This window comes from Lagenorhynchus albirostris, unplaced genomic scaffold (genome assembly GCF_949774975.1).
Source record: "Lagenorhynchus albirostris unplaced genomic scaffold, mLagAlb1.1 scaffold_257, whole genome shotgun sequence".
Classification (NCBI taxonomy): Eukaryota; Metazoa; Chordata; class Mammalia; order Artiodactyla; family Delphinidae; genus Lagenorhynchus; species Lagenorhynchus albirostris.
In genome coordinates this window covers 2,110-22,574 of record NW_026783405.1, presented here as the reverse complement: position 1 = coordinate 22,574, position 20,465 = coordinate 2,110, and the positions used below count along the sequence as shown (strand labels likewise).

At 50.5% G+C, this 20,465-nt stretch overlaps 1 protein-coding gene across 4 annotated transcripts in view; it reads right to left on the bottom strand.

The window, feature by feature from the left end:
- The window catches only part of LOC132514330 (gamma-aminobutyric acid receptor subunit rho-2), a 30,473-nt gene extending 11,612 nt beyond the window's left edge, over nucleotides 1–18,861 (bottom strand). The window contains exons 1-2 of one of the 4 annotated variants that reach the window (XM_060138943.1): nucleotides 18,783–18,861; nucleotides 795–862 (exon numbers count right to left, since the gene is read on the bottom strand). In XM_060138943.1, coding sequence (XP_059994926.1) covers nucleotides 795–862; nucleotides 18,783–18,801 — 87 coding nt within the window. In that variant the 5' untranslated portion in view covers nucleotides 18,802–18,861. Of the gene's footprint in view, nucleotides 1–76; nucleotides 530–794; nucleotides 863–18,782 lie in introns of those variants that run through there. The other 3 variants (XM_060138947.1, XM_060138944.1, XM_060138945.1) reach the window with 3 other exon arrangements.
- Nucleotides 18,862–20,465: the final 1,604 nt, after the last annotated feature.

The window sequence follows — 20,465 nt, the reverse complement described above, 5'->3', positions numbered from 1 at the left end:
GATGCCTGAAACCAAGAGTGTAGCCCTTACACCGTAGCCAGAGCTAATACATGAACGCCAATGAATAAATAACTACCCAAAAGAGCCTGTTCCAGGAGCAGGTGAAGAAAGGCTGGAAGGACGCACGCGGTGGCCCACGTCTGCTCTGCCAACCACACCCAGGCTCCTCCTGCCTGTCCCGGAGGCCGCCCGTGGAGGGGGGCACCGCCCCACTGGCCCACCTCGGCAGCCCCTCTCTTCTCCGTTTTGTCCGCCACTCTTTCAGTTTGCAAACTCCCTGTTCTTCTGCCTCAGACACCTCGTATGCGCTCTTGCTTGGCCCTCCCTACAGCTGTCAGGTCTCAGCTGAAACGAGGCTTCTTCAAAGACGCTCCGGTACCCGCCTGAGCCTGCTGGGCGCTGCCAAGGAGTGAGCCGGGAAGCTGTGCTCCCGGCGGGCGCTGGCGCGCAGAGACCTACAGAATTTGAAGGAGAACAACGTCCACCTGCGGCGCTCCTCCAAGTGTGGCGGGTCCAGCCCCTCACACCGCTAAAGGGGCGCGTTCAGGACGTAGAGGGCTGGGCCTCACTCCCATAAACCGAATCAGGAAGTCTGGGGCCCACGAAGCTGCAGAAGCCAGACTCTGGATTTTACTAAACCTAGGCCAACCTCCAAATCCCGGCTTTATCCCCTCCAGCTCTGGCCCCGCCCCCAGACGCAGCCTGCCCCAGCGTGGCCCCACCCACCGCAGGCCCCCAAGGGACCTCGGCCAGAGCAGCCCGCCCCGGCGCTGCCCGCCTTGCGCGCCTCGTACCATGTCCACCTCCGAGATGCTGTCCAGGCTCTCCACCTGCACGTCCACGCCCACCGGGATGGCAGGGCCTGCAGAGAGGCAAAGACGGCTGGTTAAGGCGCCTTCCTCTCTAGCACTGGGCAAGCAGACAGCCCCTACCCCCTTCCCAGGGGAGCCTGAGCGGAGCAGGGGTGAGGCAGTGGTTCAGATTCCATGAGGGTTTTCTTGCTACTTCCTGACAGGTTGGGTGCCTGAGCTTTCTTCATGAGGGCGGGGGCTGTGTCTACCTTAAGTGCCTTTCCTGGGCCAACATGCGCGTTTAACCCATGCTTGTTGCATGAGTGGAGGAGCTGGATTATGTATGTTTATGCTTCCAAAAATGTGTTTTTAGATTTTAATATTAAAAAAAAGCCTTAAATGGGGAAAACGAAAAAACCTGTGTCTGTCAAGCATATTAATGAATGCTATTCCATTCACAGGCAAAAAACTGTCTCTGAGAGCGTCAGGCGGCATCTGGGCGGGGCCTCCTGAGAGGCCCGCCCACTGCGCCTGGGTCCTCTGGGCCCTGGCCAGGGAGTGCAGGACCAGGGCGTGCCGACCCACCGTGGTCTGAGCTGGGAGAAGCTTAGGGTGGCAGGGGGAGTCTGGGTCTTAGGGAATGACGACTGGAAGGGCCGGGGAATTTGGCTGAAGGCAGGGGAGGAGGATCAGAGATCCTGACAGGATCTGGTGGGCCAGGGCATCGAATGGGCTCGCCGACTCTCCCCAAACCTCCCCCCTGGTAGGTTTGCTAAGACTTGCAATCCCACCATGAAAGATTTGGGGCTTGTGGCTGAGCCCAATAGAATGGGAGCATTTTATTTATTACTGGTGGGATTTAGTGGCTATTTTCTGTGTTCTTAAACGTGAAAGCAAATGAGCACAACCTTTTTTTTTTTTTTTTTTTTAAACCAGGGATCGAACCCGGGCCCACAGCAGTGAAAGCACCGAGTCCTAACCACTGGACCGCCAGGGAATTCCCACAACATTTTATTTTTTATTTTTACTTTTCCCTCCCAGATAAATTGGGTCATACGCTGATCTTTTTATTTTCCTGTGCTCTCAACCGAGGGCTCAGGTCAGGCCCCATGAGAGATGACTGCTCTAACAGCCGGAGCCTTCTCTCACTCCAGGCTCCAGGAGGGCACTGAAGGGGCAGAGTGGAATGGCCAGTGTGAGGCTGAACCCCCCTCCTCAGGGCTGACTGGCCTGCCTTCCTCCCCCGAGGGGCCTGCAACACGAGGGAGGGTCTGCCAGCAGCCTGGCTGGGGCCCCCTCCCAGGACCCAGACCCCTGAGCCCCTGTGCAGGACCGTGTGTTCCCAACATCACCATGGGAAGCAGGGCTGGTTAATTCCCCGTCCCGTGGACGGACCTTCCTTCACTTGAGACATTAAAACAGCCCAGGGCTGGAGCTCTTAACCCTCATCACCTTTCCCCCTTGTTCCCTTTCTCTAAAGTGCCACATCCAGTCGTCCCAAGAGCCAAAGGGCAGAAACAGTATAGCCATCACCCTCTTTGGACCCACTTCCCTGTGGCCTGGTTTTCAGATAATGGGCACAGTGTTTGACCAGCAGCTGGTTTTGGCAACGGACATTTTCCAGATAAAGTACAACAGCTTGCTTGGTGCCTGTCACTGTGTCTCTCTGTCCCCCGGGGCCTGCCTTGCTCTCCGCAGTTCCAGCCGTCCTTTGGAGACAAATTTGATAACGGCTGTGAGGGTGGCGTTCAGCCTCTGGAGGTATTGCCCACATGGGACTGCAGGTCAGGCTCCAAGGATCCTGGGTTGTTGGAAAACATCTGTGTGCTCAGGAGGCTCCAGAGCTGCACCCGGACACTCGCACCCCAAGCTTGAACGGGACCAACAGCTCTGCCCTCCTTGGTCCAAGTGCAATGGAGGTGACCTTTGCCTCTGACTTGCCCCACAGCCCAAGACTAACGCTCCACCCCCAGGATCTCCCGAGCTCTTCATTTTGTGGCCCTTCCCAACCTGATTTTCGAGAAATTCTTCCAAATGACTGGTCTTTCTCCTTTTTCTGTGAGCAGTTTTATGTTTAGAGTATGATTGAGTCCTATAAGGTGTTAGAAAAAAAATAAGCTAACGAGGCATTTGTGCCTTGGCCCCTGAACACTGACGTGGGTTTTTCTACTTTCAGAGAGGGATCTGGTGAGCCAAATGGAAGTCACTGGTGGAATTTCAGGCAGTAGAGCCAGTGAGGCAACAAATTCAGAAGGGAAATACGTGTTTAGCCAAGAGCTATTCGTGGTTCCTAGCCTTTCTGCAATTATTTCTCCTCACATGGTCCTGGAAAGCACACGTTAGGGATTTATCCATTTTTGAAATAAAGCTATATGTCATTTCTTCTCCACTGACTCTACAAGAATAAATGTGAGGTAGAATTTTAAGACAAATTAAAACAGAATTTGCCAACAGGCATCCTGCCCTAAATGAAGGTGTTTTTCAAGCAGAAGGAGCATGATCCAGAAAGAAAGCTGGAGATGCAAGAATGAAAGACCAACAAAAGAGTAAATATATGTATGATTCTAAGGGAACGCTGACTATATAAAACAATATTAACCATGTGTTGTAGGATTGAAAAAACTAAATAAAAATATACAACATTTAAGAAGGGAGAGGTATAAATGGAGTGAAAGTGTTCTGAGGTCTTTGCATTGTCTGAAGGACAGTAAAAATAGTTACTTAACATACTAGTACTATAAGCCAAAGATTCATGTTGTTTTCCAGGGAACCACAAAAAAAAAGTAGTAAGGGTATACATTTTCAAAACTAAAATAGAAAAGCCAAAATAGGTATAATCAAAAATAATCAGTCTAAACAAAAGCAAGAAAGGAAGGAGAAAAAAAAGAGAGAACATAAAGAATAGGCTGGACAATAAAAAGGATATGATAGGGGGCTTCCCTGGTGGTGCAGTGGTTGAGAGTCCGCCTGCCGATGCAGGGGACACGGGTTCGTGCCCCGGTCCGGGAAGATCCCACATGCCGTGGAGCAGTTGGACCCGTGAGCCATGGCCACTGAGCCTGGGCGTCCGGAGCCTGTGCTCCACAACGGGAGAGGCCACAGCAGTGAGAGGCCCGTGTACCGCAAAAAAATAAAAAAATAAAAATAAAAAGCTCCTAAGAGTTCCATTAAGAAAAAATCAGACAATCTAATACAAAAAGGGGCAAGAGATTTGAATAGGTATTTTGCAAAAGAAGAAATAAACAATAGACAAATGAGAAAGTACTCAATTGCATTAACAGCTCCCTTAGAACCACAGTGAGATATTACTACTATAAACTAACAAACTTGGCTCCTATGAGAGTGGCTGCACCAAGTGTTGATAAGGATATGGAGCAACAGGAACGCTCATACTCTGCCAGTGGTGGGTGTAAATTGGTACAACTACCTTAGAAGGCATTATCCAGCAAAATGGAAGATATAAACCTCGTGACGCAGTCTATCTACAGAATAGGTTAAATACATTGTGGTATATTCATACAATGGAATGTATAGTTACACGCAACAACACTATAAAATGCTCATCACTGCAGGTTGCATGGCTTGACTTTCCTCCATGGCCCTTCCCTTTCCTTGAGGACTTCTTGCGAAGTCTGAGTTAATTTGAAATATTGGTTGAGACACTTTCCCTTATTGTTGGGTGTAATCAAACATTTCAGTTTTAAAAGACGCCTGACTTTTCTCATGGTGAGCACTGCTTCCCGAGCAGGCAGTGAGTGCCATGTGGCAGGCATTTAACCATCCACCTGGGGTGGGGTGGGCGAGGCTGGACTCAGGGGCTCTCCCTTCCACAAGCAGCATCAGCATCAGCAGGCATTTGTTAGAGATGCAATTCTTGGACCCCACCCTGAGCCTCCTGCACCGGAGACGTCACAAGTCCTGCAGTGATGCTGACCCACAGTCAAGTCTGAGGGCCCTGGACAACTGATCTTTTTTTTTTTTTTTTTTTTTTGGCTGTACACGGGCCTCTCACTGTTGCGGCCTCTCCCGTTGTGGAGCACAGGCTCCGGACGCGCAGGCTCAGCAGCCATGGCTCACGGGCCCAGCCGCTCCGCGGCATGTGGGATCTTCCCGGACCGGGGCACGAACCCGCGTCCCCTGCATCGGCAGGCGGACTCTCAACCACTGCGCCACCAGGGAAGCCCGGGACAACTGATCTTTAAGGAACCCCCAGGAGTGAGATTTTACAACGTCCCATGTCCTGGTTACCATTTTTCTCTTGTTTTCAAACTTTTTCACGATCCCATCTCCACCAGCTGGCTCCACTTCCTACCTATCCATGCCTTCCTTCCCCCATAATACTTGCTGAGTCGAGCAGTCTTTACCCAAGCCTGACCTCCCTCCCGTGACCAACCTCCTTAGCTGAAACCGCCCCCCTCTTCCATCTCTGTGACACAGCTCTTCCCTGGCTCCTTCTCTGAGGTCCTTGGGCCCCTCCTGGGCTCCATCTCTGACCCGGACTCTGACCCTGTTGTTGTTGAAGTCTAACAGAGGTCCCCCCTGGATATCTAACCAAGTTCTTAAATTTAACATCCCAAACAGACTTGTCTATTCGGGGCCCAGCCCTGCCCCACTGCCCAGCACCCCGTCCTTCAGGCACATGGTGACCTGCTTGGTCCCCGGGGTTAAATGGGGTCAGGGAGGGAAGGAGTGAGATTGCCTGGAGGGGATTGCAGAGGAGGAAGAGGCCAGGAAGAGGAGTTTAATTTTAGGGGAAGGAGCCAGTAGTTGTGAAACTGAGTCCCACTGAAACTGAGTTCCTCTGCCGAGTTTATCATTAACCCCTCTATCCAAAACTTTGTTCCCTTTCTTGTCCTGCCCTTGTTCCCCTGATGATTGAGGAGTATCAAAGAAATGTGGCGGTTGAAACTGAACAGGACCCTGTGAGGCCCTCTTGGGTACAATACCCCCTACCATGTGCCCCATTTCTTTTTTGTAGAAAAAGGCTTTATTCTCCTAGGCCTTCCCTGAGTGCCAGTCTCAAGCAGTTACTAATCAGGGAAGTGAGGGAATGCAGAAACAAAGGAAGAGCAGTCAAACAAGAAAAGTAATGATAGCTTAAACAATAGTTCAGCGATAAAACAGAGTCCTAGTTCCTCTTCAACGGGTGTATATAATGATCTGACCCATATCTCTGAGCTGTTCTGCAGAAACTAAGAGCCCCCCACCCAAGTGGAGGATGGTGATTACATGCAGACTGGTTGGAACCAAAAGGCTGAAGATTAAGATTCCCCAAGCCTCTCCCTGTTACCCCACCACCAACCAAACAGAAGGAAGTCCACAAGTTGCAACACTTACTCCAAATGTTGCCTTTAGAAACCCTTCCCTGAAAGGAATCAGGGTGGTCAGGTCTTTGGAGCACAAGCTGCCCTTCACCACGACCCAGGGACAGTAGATTGACTTTGCTATGAGGTGGCCAAGTGGACCCAAGTTCAATTTGGTAACGGGAACAGGGTGTGAGTGTGAGTGAGGGTTTGTGCTCCAGAAGGGAAGGGCCAAAGGCACTGAGGAGGAATCAGAGGGGTCTCCTCTGAGGGCAGGAGATCCTGGGAAGAAGGCTGCCAGAGACCCAGAAGGCTGGCTTTCTCCCTAGCTTTGGCACTCTAACCCGTTCACTGTAACAATGGAGCACTAGACCTTACCCAGCGTGAGGAACAGGGGAGGCAGAGCCAGGGAGGCCTGAGAAGCATTCAGGGAGGAGACCCCAGCTCCAAAATGAGGCAATGCCTTGAACTGGCTCCATGGGCCTCAGCTGGGCCAGCTGAGTGGCATTTGGGGACTTGGTGGCCAGACTCCAGTGGCTTGGAAGTTCAGGGGTTGAAGGCTACGGAGTAAAGCATGGGAGCATTCGGGAGGGTCTCCCCTCACAGTCTGGGTGCCCCAAACACAGAGGGCACCTTAAATGGGGGTGGAGCTAAAGTATACTGGGTGAAACACGTGTGTTCCTAGAAAATTCCCTAGGAAGGCATCACATTGGAGACAGTCCAGCTGGAGACATAACTAGGCATTAACCTTGCAAAGTGACACAGCAGTTGTGATATCGTGATGTGATATTGTGATATAACGAGAAATATGTATTTGGTCCTCAGCCCCAGTTCCTGGCACAGAGCTCCTAAAACGCTTGTAACTGCCTGAGTGAGAGGGGTGAGAGGAGTGTATTTTGTTATTTATAACAACCCCTTACCAACCACACCTGAGTTTATGCTAGTGTGGTGGCTCTCCTGGGCTCCTGGATAGTTTCAAGATGGGGCTGGTTGCCAAGGAACAGCCATGTGATTAGAGGGTTGGAATTTTCAGCCCCACCTCCCAACTCCCAAGGAGGGGGAGGGGGAGGGGCTGGAGGTTGAATTAATCACCAGTGGCCAATGATTTCATCAATCGTGTCTACACAGTGGAACATCCATAAAACCCCTGAACAGCAGGGTTCGGTGAGCTTCCTGGTTGGTGAACACATCCACATGCCAGGAAGGTAGTGCCCCCAACTCCGCGGGACAGAAACCCCTGAGCTCAGCACCCTTCCGGTCCTCACCCTATGCCCCTCTTCATCCGCTATCCATCTGTGTCTTATATAATGTTCTTTATAATAAGCTGGGAACCATAAGTAAAGTGTTTCCCTGATTCTATGAGCCATTATAGCAAATTATCACACCTGAGAAGGGGGTTGTGGAAACCCTCAATTTTGCAGCCAAGTCGGAGAGAAGTGCAGGTAACTCGGGGACCCACTACTTGGGATTGGTATCTGAACTGAGGGGCAGTCTTCTGGGCCTGAGCCCTTAACCTGCGGTGTCTGCACTAACCCCAGGTAGTGTTAGAACTGAATTAAATTGTAGGACACCCAGCTGGTGTCCACAGACAACAGGGGAATTGCTTGGTGCGGAAAACCCACACATTTGAGTCAGAAGCGTTGTGAGCAGAACAGATCATAGTAGTAGTAACAGTACAAGCCTTTATCCCAGGAGAGGCCCTAAGGGAGCGTATGCTGTGAGTCTAGGAGGCCATGAGCTCCCTGGGGCCGTAGCCATGTCTTTATCACGTCAGCAACCAGTGCTTTGATGCACTGCCTCCACCATCCCCTTCCCCCCAACACACACACACACACACACACACACACACACACACACACACACACACACACGGTCTCTGCTGTGCTCAATGCTTCCTGTAGGACACTTGAGTCCATCTTCATGACAATCTGGTGAGGAAGGTACTGATATTACCTCCATTCTACAGGTGAGAATCTGAGGACTAGAGAAGCGACGGAGGTCCCCATCAGAGAGAGGCACACCACAAGCTGATCCCAGGGGTCCACCTCCAGAGCCCCTGCTCTAACGAATGCATTATGCTGACCAGAGCATTCCTTTTTTTTTTTAATTTATTAAAAAAAATTTTTTATACAGCAGGTTCTTATTATTTATCTATTTTATACATATTAGTGTATACATGTCAATCCCAATCTCCCAGTTCATCCCACCCCCTCCCACCCTCCCACCCCCTCACCCCCACTCTCTGCTTTCCCCCCTTGGTGTCCATACGTTTGTTCTCTACATCTGTGTCTCTATTTCTGCCTTGCAAACCGGCTCATCTGTCCCATTTTTCTAGATTCCACATATATGCGTTAATATACAATATTTGTTTTTCTCTTTCTGAATTACTCTACTCTGTATGACAGTCTCTAGGTCCATCCACGTCTCTACACATGACCCAATTTCGTTCCTTTTTATGGCTGAGTAATATATGTACCACATCTTCTTTGTCCATTCATCTGTCGATGGGCATTTAGGTTGATTCCATGACCTGGCTATTGTAAATAGTGCTGCAATGAACACTGGGGTGCATGTGTCTTTTTGAATTATGGTTTTCTCAAGGTATATGCCCAGTAGTGGGATTGCTGGGTCATATGGTAATTCTATTTTTAGTTTTTTAAGGGACCTCCATACTGTTCTCCATAGTGGCTGTATCAATTTACATTCCCACCAACAGTGCAAGAGGGTTCCCTTTTCTCCACACCCTCTCCAGCATTTGTTGTTTGCAGATTTTCTGATGATGCCCATTCTAACTGGTGTGAGGTGATACCTCATTGTAGATTTGGTTGGCATTTCTCTAATAATTAGTGATTTCAAGCAGCTTTTCATGTGCCTCTTGGCCATCTGTATGTCTTCTTTAGAAATGTCTATTTAGGTCTTCTGCCCATTTTTGGATTGGGTTGTTTGTTTTTCTGATATTGAGCTACATGAGCTGTTTATGTATTTTGGAGATTTGCCTGTTGCTTCGTTTGCAAATTTTCTCTCCCATTCTGAGGGTTGGCTTTTGGTCTCGTTTATAGTTTCCTTTGCTGTGCAAAAGCTTTTAAGTTTCCTTAGGTCCCATTTGTTTATTCTTGTTTTTATTTCCATTTCTCTAGTAGGTGGGTCAGAAGGGATCTTGCTGTGATTGATGTCATAGAGTGTTCTGCCTATGGTTTCCTCTAGGAGTTTGATAGTTTCTGGCCTTACGTGTAGGTCTTTAATCCATTTTGAGCTTATTTTTGTGTATGGTGTTAGGGAGCGATCTAATCTCATACTTTTACATGTACCTGTCCAGTTTTCCCAGCACCATTTATTGAAGAGGCTGTCCTTTCTCCACTGTACATTCCTGCGTCCTTTATCAAAGGTAAGGTGACCATATGTGCGTGGGTTTATCTCTGGGTTTTCTATCCTGTTCCATTGATCTATATTTCTGCTTTTGTGCCAGTACCATACTGTCTTCATTACTGTAGCTTTGTAGTATAGTCTGAAGTCAGGGAGCCTGATTCCTCCAGCTCCATTTTTTTTCCCCTCAAGATTGCTCTGGCTATTCGGGATCTTTTGTGTTTCCATACAAATTTTAAGATTTTTTTGTTCTAGTTCTGTAAAAAAAGCCATTGGTAATTTGATAAGGATTGCACTGAATCGGTAGATTGCTTTGGGTAGTATAGTCATTTTCACAATATTGATTCTTCCAATCCAAGAACATGGTATATCTTTCCATCTGTTTGTATCATCTTTAATTTCTTTCATCAGTGTCTTAGAGTTTTCTGCATACAGGTCTTTTGTCTCCCTAGGTAGATTTATTCCTAGGTATTTTATTCTTTTTGTTGCAATGGTGAATGGGATTCTTTCCTTAATTTCTCTTTCATCTGACAGGCTGTCAGATGAAGCAAGGGGGCCACCATGTACAGATGTTCATAGCAGACTTGAGCACGGACGTGCAGCAAGAGAGAGCCTTCTACGACAGAAGAGTCCTGTCAGGGGGAGGTAAGCTGGGGAGGCAGCTGGGCCAGATCGTGGAACTTTCGGGACACAGAGGGGAGAGGCGGGTCTGCATTTCATCCCATGGAATATGGGAAGCCCTGAAGTTTCTGAGGGAGCAGCACAGGGAAGGGGTGTTTCCAGAAGGTGAGTTTGGCTATGAGGTATGGTTTGGGGGCCATGGTGTTGGTTTCGGTAGTGCTTCCAACCTTCTTATTATCATCCACAAAAGAGAAAATTTAATTTATTTAAGTATGAATTCATTTAAATTTAAATTAAATACTAAGGAATAAGATGGGAAGGGAAGGTGGAACTTTGGAGGGCCACAAGCATTGTAATGTCTAAGATTTTTTTCACCCCCCCCAAGAAGGCATTGAGAATGTGTGGTGTGAGGGGGCAGATCTGAGAGACACTGTGATGCATGAATTGATTCAGCTTGATCTAGGAGGGGAAAGGGCAGGAGGGAGGGGGGCGAAATCAGCAAGGTCTCCACAGCTCCCTGCCTGAGTCACCTAAGAGAAAGCTGATAGAAAATCAGCAGGTTGCCTAAGTGATGGCCGGGAGTATGGGTTTTGCAGTTATCTCAAGGAAGCACAGGAGCCAGTATTTCGTCTCCTAAATTCAGCCCTTTGGTGGTTGCATGTGGCGCAGGAAGGGTTCTCCTGTGCTCTAGAAGCTGACATGGGGAGAGTACTGCAGGCCCAGCCACTGCCCCAACCTGCCCCTGGTCCCACCTTCCCCGCTCACTCAATCTCGGCCGGTCCAGCCGTTGCCCCTCTGGGAAAGCAGACCCACACTCCGCCCTGCTCTGTGCTGGGCAGCTGACCAGTAAGGGCAGCGTCCACATTTACAAACCCACCCCCAGGCAGGAGCACAACTGGGGGCCCATATGCCACATGCTTGAATGTCTAAAGCTTATAAATCAAGCTAAGAAACTGCAAAACGATATATAGCCTCGCCTACTTCTTTGACAAATACACGTTCATATCAACCCGGAAGGCCAAGCCCAGCCTCAGAACTCTGACTCCTGGGAGCTCCGGCTGGGACATGGCAGGGCAGGGAGAGCGGGCCCAGCTCCGGAGCTGCCCTTTTCCCACCCACAGCAGCAGCCGGCACAGAGAAGAGCCTGGCGTGTGCCGGTGGACACCCCTGCCCACTATCTGAGCTCTATCCAAAGCCGTCTGAAAGGCAGCCCTCAGCCCCACTCAGCACCGGGGGTGGGGGGGTGGGGGGTGGGGGGTGGGATAGGGCTGGGGAGGGTGGAAGGGGAGGGGAGGGGGACGGGGAAAGGAGGGGGAGGGGAGAGGAGAGGGGAGAGGGGAGGGGAGGGGGAGGGGGAGGGGAGGGGAGGGGGGACCCCGCATGCACAGTACAGCCCCCAACCCCACCCCCGGGGCTCGCCTAGGGAGGAGGCCCGGGCAGGTCCCGAGGTGGGCTCTGGGCTGTGTGGACATGATTCTGGGTCCCAGTACCCAAGTGTGGCCTAGAAGGGAAATCTCAGGTGGGCATGTCCTCTTGGCCCACAGACCACGCCCTGAGTGCAGGTGAGTGATCACACACAGGACCCCCTTGCCTTGGCCTATGGCCGCTGCTCACAGCGGGCCCTCGTCTTCTGCCTTCTGGTTGGTTCAGCCAGTGAAGGTGCCACCGGGTCTCAGAAGGCTGGAGGAGACGAGACGAACTGATTCTTTCCCCCAGCCCTCCCTGCAGGCTTCATGGGCCCGTCCTCTCCTGGACGCCAGGGCTCCCCTGTAGGGCATCCCCTTCCCAGGGCTCTGGCTCTTTTCCAGATTCTGGGAACTGCTCCCTCCTCTTGCCCTCCACCCCTAACCTGGTGAAGGCTCCACACTCTTCCAGCCCTCAAGGCTTCACTGCCAGCTTGCTGGTTTCCTTTAACCCTGCCCACCCCTTTGTGAACAGACCATCATTAAACTCTCCACTGTCCCCCCACTGTTACTGTAGCTTTTCCCAATGCCTCCCGCCTGGGCTCCTTCTGGGTGGATGGCCGCCCCCAGGCAGACACTCAGGTGTCCCAGCTTCCTCTGGTTCCATCGGTGGCTGTCTCCCTCCTTCACTCCTCACGATCCCTCCACTTTTTTTTTTTAATTGGAGTATAGTTGATTTACAATGTTGTGTTCGTTTTAGGTGTACAGCAAAGTGACTCAGTTATACATATACATATATCCATTCTTTTTCAGATTCTCTTCTGATATAGGTTATCACAGAATACTGAGTAGAGTTCCCTGTGCTATACAGTAGGTCCTTGTTGGTTATCTATCTTATGTATAGTAGTGTGTGTATGTTAATCCCAAACTCCTGATTTATCCGTCCCCCTAACATTTTCCCTTTGGTAACCATAAGTTTGTTTCTGAAATCTGTGAGTCTGTTTCTGTTTTGTAAATAAGTTCATTTGTATCATTTTTTAAAATTAGATTCCACATATGAGTGATATCATATGATATTTGTCTTTCTCTCTCTGACTTACTTCACTCAGTATGAAAATCTCTAGGTTCATCCATGTTGCTGCAAATGGCATTATTTCATTTTTTTATGGCTAATATTACATTGTATATATGTACCACATCTTTTTTTTTTTTTTTTTTAGTTTATTTATTTTTGTCTGCGTTGGGTCTTCGTTGCTGCACGTGGGCTTTCTCTAGTTGCAGCGAGCGGGGGCTGCTCTTCGTTGCGTTGTGAGGGGTTCTCATTGCGGTGGTTTCTCTTGTTGCAGAGCACGGGCTCTAGGTGCGCAGGTTCAGTAGCTGTGGTGCACGGGCTTAGTTGCTCCGCGGCATGTGGGATCTTTCCAGACCAGGGCTCGAACCTGAGTCCCCTGCATTGGCAGGCGGATTCTTAACCACTACGCCACTGGGGAAGCCACACATCTTCTTTATCCATTCTTTCTAGGCCTTAGCTTAACCCCCATCAACTCAGACCTGGACCATGGCTGAAGTGGCCAGCTAGCGTCCCGCATCCATTCTTAGCTGCTCCAGCCTCTTCCTAGCAGACCCTCAGGGAGCTTTCTAAAGCACAGGTATCATCTTGCCCTTCCGCAGCCTGGGCTGCACTGCCCCCTCTACACACATATGCGCACACACACACACACACACACACACACACACACACACACGCTGCTCGCATTCCGCTGCCCTCCTGTTATCCGTGAGCACCCTCCTCCCTGATCCCTCCTTCCCTCCCACCCCCTGGGCTCACCCCCTGCGCATCTTTCCCGACTCATTGCGAGCATCGCCTCCTGAATGAAGGCGTCACTGCCAGCTTGCTGGTTTCCTCTCTGGATGGAGCTGACCACTCAGTTCCCCCCGTCAGCAGAGATGCCCTACATTGCTTCTGTGATACTTGACTGCACTTAGTCATTTCTCTGTTTCCCTTGTAGACTGTTAGCTTCCTGGGAACACTCTGTCGTGTCAGGCAGAGTGACCGAATGCACACCCTTCCCGGCAAGGGTTGCTCCTTGGCCTTCATCCTCCCAGGCTCCTCGGGGCCACCCTTCCCTGGTGCCCATGGCCAGACCCTGCTGCTCGCACCCCACGGCTCCCCTGTCCTTCCAGCATCTCTCCATAATTTAACAACTTGATGTGAGGATTTCATTAACACTGGTCTCCCCAACCAGAGCATTGACACTCCAAGGACTGTGGCTGTCTTGCTCACTGCTGGGTCCCCGAATGCCACGGACCCTGCTTCACACATAACAGCTCCAAAACACAACGTACTTGTCTTATGAATGAAAGTGAAAGTATTTTGGTTGGAGAACCTAACCTACTTTGTGGTCACTTCCTGACCATCCTAACAAACTCCTTGGATGTAATTCAAAAGAATCTGTGATGACATTACACCCCACCTTTACCTTCCATCTCTACAGTTTGAATTAAAAATCAGTATCATGCTGGTGAGGATGTAAACTGATGCAGCTGCTGTAGAAGAAAGTGTGGGAGTTTCTGAAAAAACTAAACATAGAGCTACCATGTGACCCAGCAATTCCACTTCTGGGTATATACCCCGAAGAATTGAAAACAGGGTCTTGAATAGATGTTTGCACACACATGTCCATGGCAGAATTATTCCCGGGAGCCAGAAGGTAAAAACAACCCAAATGTCCATTGACAGATGAATGGCGATTAAACAAGATGTGATATATTCATACAATGGAATATTATTTGGCCTTACACGCTACAACATGGATGAACCTTGAAGGCATAATGCTAAGTGAATAAGCCAGTCCCAAAAAGACAAATACTGTATGATTCCACTAACATGAGAAACCTAGAGCGGTCAAATTCATAGAGACAGAAAGGGGAATGGTGGTTGCCAGGGGCAGGGGAAAGCAGGAGTAAAGAGTTATTGTTTCGGGACTTCCCTGGTGGTGCAGTGGTTAGGGATCTGCCTGCCAATGCGGGGGACACGGGTTCGATCCCTGGTCCAGGAGGATCCCACATGCCGCAGAGCAGCTAAGTCTGTGCGCCACAACTACTGAGCCTGTGCTCTAGAACCCGCAAGCCACAACTACTGAAGCCCGCTTGCCTAGAGCCCACGCTCCGCAACAAGAGAAGCCACCACAATGAGAAGCCCACGCACCACAGCGAAGAGCAGCCCCTGCTCTCTGCAACTAGAGAAAGCCCATGCGCAGCCAAAAATAAACAGATAAATTTGTTTTTTTAAAAAAAAGAGTTATTGTTTCATTGACAATTTAGGAAGATGAAAAAGTTCTGGAGATATATGCTGGTGACGACTGCACAACAACGTGAATATTCTTTCACCACTGAACTATATGGTTAAAATGGTACATTTTCTGCTATGTATGTTTTAGCACAGTCTTTTTAATTTTAGTTTTAAAAAATCAGCATTGCACTCGTTCTCCTAACAAATGGAGGGGAAACCCCAGGCCTCTGGAGGTTCTCCTAACCAGGACACACCAGCAAACCAGGCAGCTGGCAGCTTAGACCAGATATTTTTGTTTCAACTGATCCCTGGGATTATTAGGAAGCTGCTAGATTTTTAATCTTTTCTTTTTCCAGACTGAAAAGGTCATCCGAGGGATATCTAGTCTTAGGCAAATTCCTCTCTAGCAATTATTTTTAAATGTCAGTCCACAAGGAAGCCCCTCTTCGAAAAACAAGTTAGGAAGAGAAGACAGGGATGCAACACATACCCCACAATCGTTGACGGGCATCTTGTTGGCGTGGCCTGCTGAGCGTGCATGGCTGCCTTTTAGAGGGGCGTGTTAGGCTGGGCCGGCATTAGGGCCGGTTGAGCCCAGGCTCTGCTTTGGACCAGGTATCTGGCACAGGGCTGCCCCCAAGGAAGGCAGGCTTTCTCTTACTCACACAGAGCCATCTATGTGCTGTCTGCAAGCCTCCTCCCTCAGAGACACACCCACGCCCTGGCCAGTGCCTCTGCGCAGAAGTGAGGGGCTGGATGGAATGGAGACCCTCAGGAGGACCTGCAAGGAAGGCTTCTTGGCTCTAAACCATCTGCAGGTGCTCCAGGGATTATGGATTACAGCAATCATTGGAACCCCAGGTGGTGGGAAGCTCCCTCCTCTCTGATGGCCCCATCCAGCCTGCTGGCCATGTTGCAGCAAAAATAGAAATGAGACCTTTGTGATAAACAAGGAAAATAAGGAAACAATGAACAGGCTGGGGAATCAACATAAACAGGTCTGAAAGAGTTAAGCAATCTTGGTTATTGTTTAGCTGTTACTACTAACAAACACTTGTAGCTAGACTTGTCCTTCACAGAGCTGATTCCTCTCTGACTCCATACAAATGACCCGTTGTACCTGGCCTTTCTTCTCCCCCTACACTCCCTTGTAGCACTCTTCATCTCAGAAAGTTGTTCACGGGCCGATAACTTCAGGGACACCAGACCCGGGTGCTGAGCTGCCTGATGCCAGCTTTGGCCATGAATTTGCAGAAGAAAAGAAATGCAAGACCTTCACTACTTTTGATCCTTATCATATACCCCTTCGAGCCGAGCCCCACGTGTAAAACCTTCTCCGATTCCCCAAGGAGGCGGGCACAGTTCTTGAGGCGTTAGCCTCCTGTGTCTTCCCTTTGCCTGGCAAGGAAAATCAAAAGCCTCTCTATTTCTTATCTTCCAGTTCTCTGTCTCCGTATTTTTATCCGGCGTCGGGGCACAGGGAGCCAGATTGGCAACAGCCAGGACTCCACGAGTTGCAAAGATTCTTATTTATGAGTTCATGTGTGTGTACCTCACCATGTGCTCCCCTGGTCCTATTTCATCCAAGTGACATCTAGACATCCAGGAAAGCCCTGCAGGGGAGAAACGGTGCCCAGAAGACCAGCTGCTCTGGGGGGAGGGCTCGGAAAAGAGGAGTAGCCCCTCCCTTGGCTTTGGTGACCCAGATCTTGACGGCTGATGTAAGAGCCTCAGGTCTTACCGCACCTGCTGGAGGTGACACCTCCTTCCCCGGCGGCTTTCCCTAAAGTCAGGGTCTTTCCCAGCCTCAGAGGCTCACTCAGGCAGGGGCAAGGGACTGTCCTCATCCTCCACACTCTGGGCGGCACCAGAAGTTGCAGGGATCAGGATACACGAAGTCCAATTTGCTCCTCAAACGTGGCTCGAGGAAGGAGCACCCTGTTGGATGATTCTACTCAGAGCTGGGTTTTCTGGGAACGTGGCAGGATTTCACCTGCCAGTCCTGAGAGCTAGCTCCTGGCTCCCCTGGCTTTCTCCCAGAGGAGGAGGGCGTTTTAATGAGGCTTTCACTTTTGCATGTGACATCACAGAGGAAACCCAGGTTCTGCCCCCAGTTGTTCTGTGGCCGTCACTTAACCCCCTGGACCCCAGGTCACGTTGTGACTTTTGAGGGTGCTGGGCACTTTTGCCTTCGTGGGCCCTTCCACCAGAAAAAACATATTTAAAAAGCATACAACTGTGGTGGTATAAAGATGAATATATTAATATTATATATTAACATTTTCTTCTACCTAAAATTTTATTTTTTTCTTCTGACTTAAAATAACATCTTATCAGGGGCCCCTAGGAGTATTCCTTGTGAGCCCTAAACACGCCTGCTCTGCCTAGTGGCCCAGCACTGGGGGACATGCGGATTGAGGGGGTAAGAAAGAGACCCAGCTAGGAGAGTGGGCCTGCCTCAGTAGCTGTGTGACCTGGACCAGTCACCTCACCTCTCCGCGCCTCAGTTTCCCCATCTGGGCATGATAATAGTACCTACTTCACGGAGTTGTGAGGAATGAAGTCAGATCGTGTCTGTAAGCACCTTGAGTAGAATGGTGCCTGAAACAGAAGTCACTAGAAGTTGTTTGTTGTCATTAATGCTGTTGTTTGTCAACCTTGTTCCAGTCGCCCTCTGCATCTTACCCGACCCTCTAGAAGAAAGGCAAGGGGAGCAAGGATGTCTCGCTTGGACTTCCTGGAGCACATACAGCTAATTTTAGAGCTGCTTATTCACGGAAATGTTATTAAATTTTAGAAAAAACTCTTTGGTGGCATTACCCAAAACAAGCCCTCGAGGGCACCAGAACCCCTAGCTGTGCAGCATTCCATCGGGGCAGGAGGAAGAGGCAGGGGCTTGTCATCTGTCACCTGCTCTCTTCTCCTGCTCGGCAGGTGTCAGGTCTCAGGGAACTGAGTGGGAGGCTTTGAGTCCTTGTAAATTGCAACGGCCTCTGGGATAAATTAATGTCCTAATCCCCTAACAGTCACACGAGGGAGGCCTGACAGCTGGGTTTTTCTAAGGGGCTGTGAGCCTGTATGTGCCAGGGCTGTACATACATGATCTCGTTTAATCCTGACAGCAACCCCAGATGGACGGATTACTATCCCCATTTCACACACCAGCAAGCAGAAGCTCAGAGAGGGTCGGTGACTTGCCCACAAGTCACCTCTACTTCTTCCTGCTGCCCCAGGAGAACGTTTGCACCTGAGAGGAGCTCAAGAGCGAGATAAAGGGGAAATGGAAACCCGCCTGCCTGGGTCTCTCTGGCCGGAGGCCCATCAGCGGCCATGCTCCGGGCCTCAGTTTCCCCACCTGCACAGGGGGGACGTGGGCCCCGTGTCTCATGCATTCTGCAGTTCTCATCCCTCTCCCTGCCTGGTGGGTGCAGATGGCTGGCTCCTTTCCCAGCCCCCTCCCCGCTGTGGCATTCCTCCTGTTCCGGCCACCACTCCTCCCCACCCCGCCGAAGCAGGGAAGCTCCTTTGGGGCAATTCTGCAAGGGACCTTTGCCAGGCGTTAAACTATCGCTGCATTGGCAAGCAGGGGGCCCCCCTCAGAACCCCAAATTCCCAGCCAGGCACGGGATAGCAGAGCCAGGGGGTCCTTTTCTGTGTGGACGCTCCAGCCCTGCCACCCACCCTCCCCCTGCCCCCTGCCCACGCAGCTCTTATGCTCTTATTTTTTTCATAAAGGAAAGTTGGCAGCAGCAGTGCTGGGCCTCCGTGAATGTAAACAGCTTAATCACCCTCAGGTCCTTTTCTCAACAGCCCTCTCCACTCAATTCCTTCCAGCTCTTTTCTCCTGGGGATAATTAGTGACTGGGAGCCAGCTGGGCTTCTCTGAGTGTGAGGGGGAAAATCAGGGACCCCGGGGGGAGGGCTGTGTCTGAGGGAACCCAGTGCAGGAGCAGCAGGAAGCAGCCCTGGGATCAGTCCCCAGAGGGCCGAGGGGAGGACGCAGTCTTACCTCCAAAGGCGGGCCTCATGGTGAAATCATGGTCATCCACTCTGAGAAGTGGCTGAGGTTTTCCCTTTCGGATTTTGGTCACATCAAGGTTCTTCTTATATAGGTGACTGCAAAGGCAAGCAAGAAACTGTTTTCCGTCAGCCCACCAAGACATCGCGTGAGAAGATTTGGGGAGATGACTTCCTGCAGGGTCTACGTGTTACTCACCTTTTCGCCCATCCTACCATCTCTTTCTCCACTGAAGGGAGGTCGAGAGATAAAAGGTCCCCCCCACCCCTTACCTCCACCACCCCGGGCCTTCACAGGTGGGCTGGCCCGAGGACCTGGCCCTTCCAGAGGCTTCCTAAAGTAGATCCCCCCCGAGGCAGGACACCATCCTACCTTGGCAAGCTCCTAACTGTCTTGACCAAAGTCATGATTGGATGACCAATGGTTGGGTCTAATGGTGGAGAATTATGATGGGTCTTTTTTTTCTGTTAAAATCTCTCTTCAGTGTTGTTATAATATTGGTTTTGAGATAAGGAAAATTCTTAGGGACTTCCCTGGTGGTCCAGTGGGTAAGACTCCACGCTCCCAATGCAGGGGGCCCAGGTTCGTTCCCTGGTCAGGGAACTAGATCCTGCATGCCGCAACTAAGACCCGGCACAGCCAATATAAATAAATAATAAATAAATAGTTTTTAAAATCAATATACCGAAGTGGCATATTTAAAAAAATAAAATAAAATTCTGAGACAAATATAGTTAAAGTTTTAAAAGGCTGGTGTTATCCTAGGCAGACCTGATGCTCTTTCCATCTATCCAGTTGGCAGCTGTCTGAAGAATCCACCCTGGCGGAGAGAGCCTCAACCCTCGGGAGAACAGACAGTTCACAGCCAGCGGCCATCAAGGCCACAGCTGGGCACAGATAAGACTCTGCGCTCCCGTGTGCTGCGTGGCCAAAAAAAGAAAAAAAAAATTTTTTATTTTTATCCAAAAGCCAAGGAAAAAGAGGAAGGGTGTTGGGCACTTGGAGAAAGAAGCTATGATCAGATACGCTTTTGGACAAGCCCCTTGCAGCTGCACACTCTGAGGACGAGAGGCCGATGGCTTCTTCCTGTAGCTGGGAGGTGGGACCTAAGTTCCCTAGAAACACGTGTGGTCATGGAGGGGCCCTTCCAAGGAGCTTCTGCCCCCCCGGGTCTCTTCCGCAAGAAGTGGAGCCAGACCAGGCCCGGCTCCCCGCGCAGCGACTTCTGGGGGGCCGTATACAGAAGCCCCAGCAGAGACACCCCGGGAACGTGGAAGCAGAGCTCAGTCTGAGGGCTTAGCCGATCACAGACATTAAATTGTGAGGGCAGCCCTGGCTCGCGGGGAGCAAATCCCTCCCGGTCAGCAGTTTCTCAGTTGAGAGGGGAGGATTAGGGGAAGGGAAGTTCCAGCATGCCAGCACCCTGGAGAGAGGGAGGAGATTGAAATCCCAGTGCCATTAATAAGGACCCAGAATTTTTCTTACGGGTCCAGTTATTTGATAACACAGGCCGCTGATATCCTGATCCTTGGGCTATTGGTGTCAGCTGGATGCCCTGCACCCATCCTCCACAGCTCTCCCACCCCAGACTCCAGGGGCCATATGCCGAGCCCCAGCCCCGCGGCGGGGCTGCCAGAGCTTTCACGGAACCTCAAACCCAGCCTTGTCGGGGTG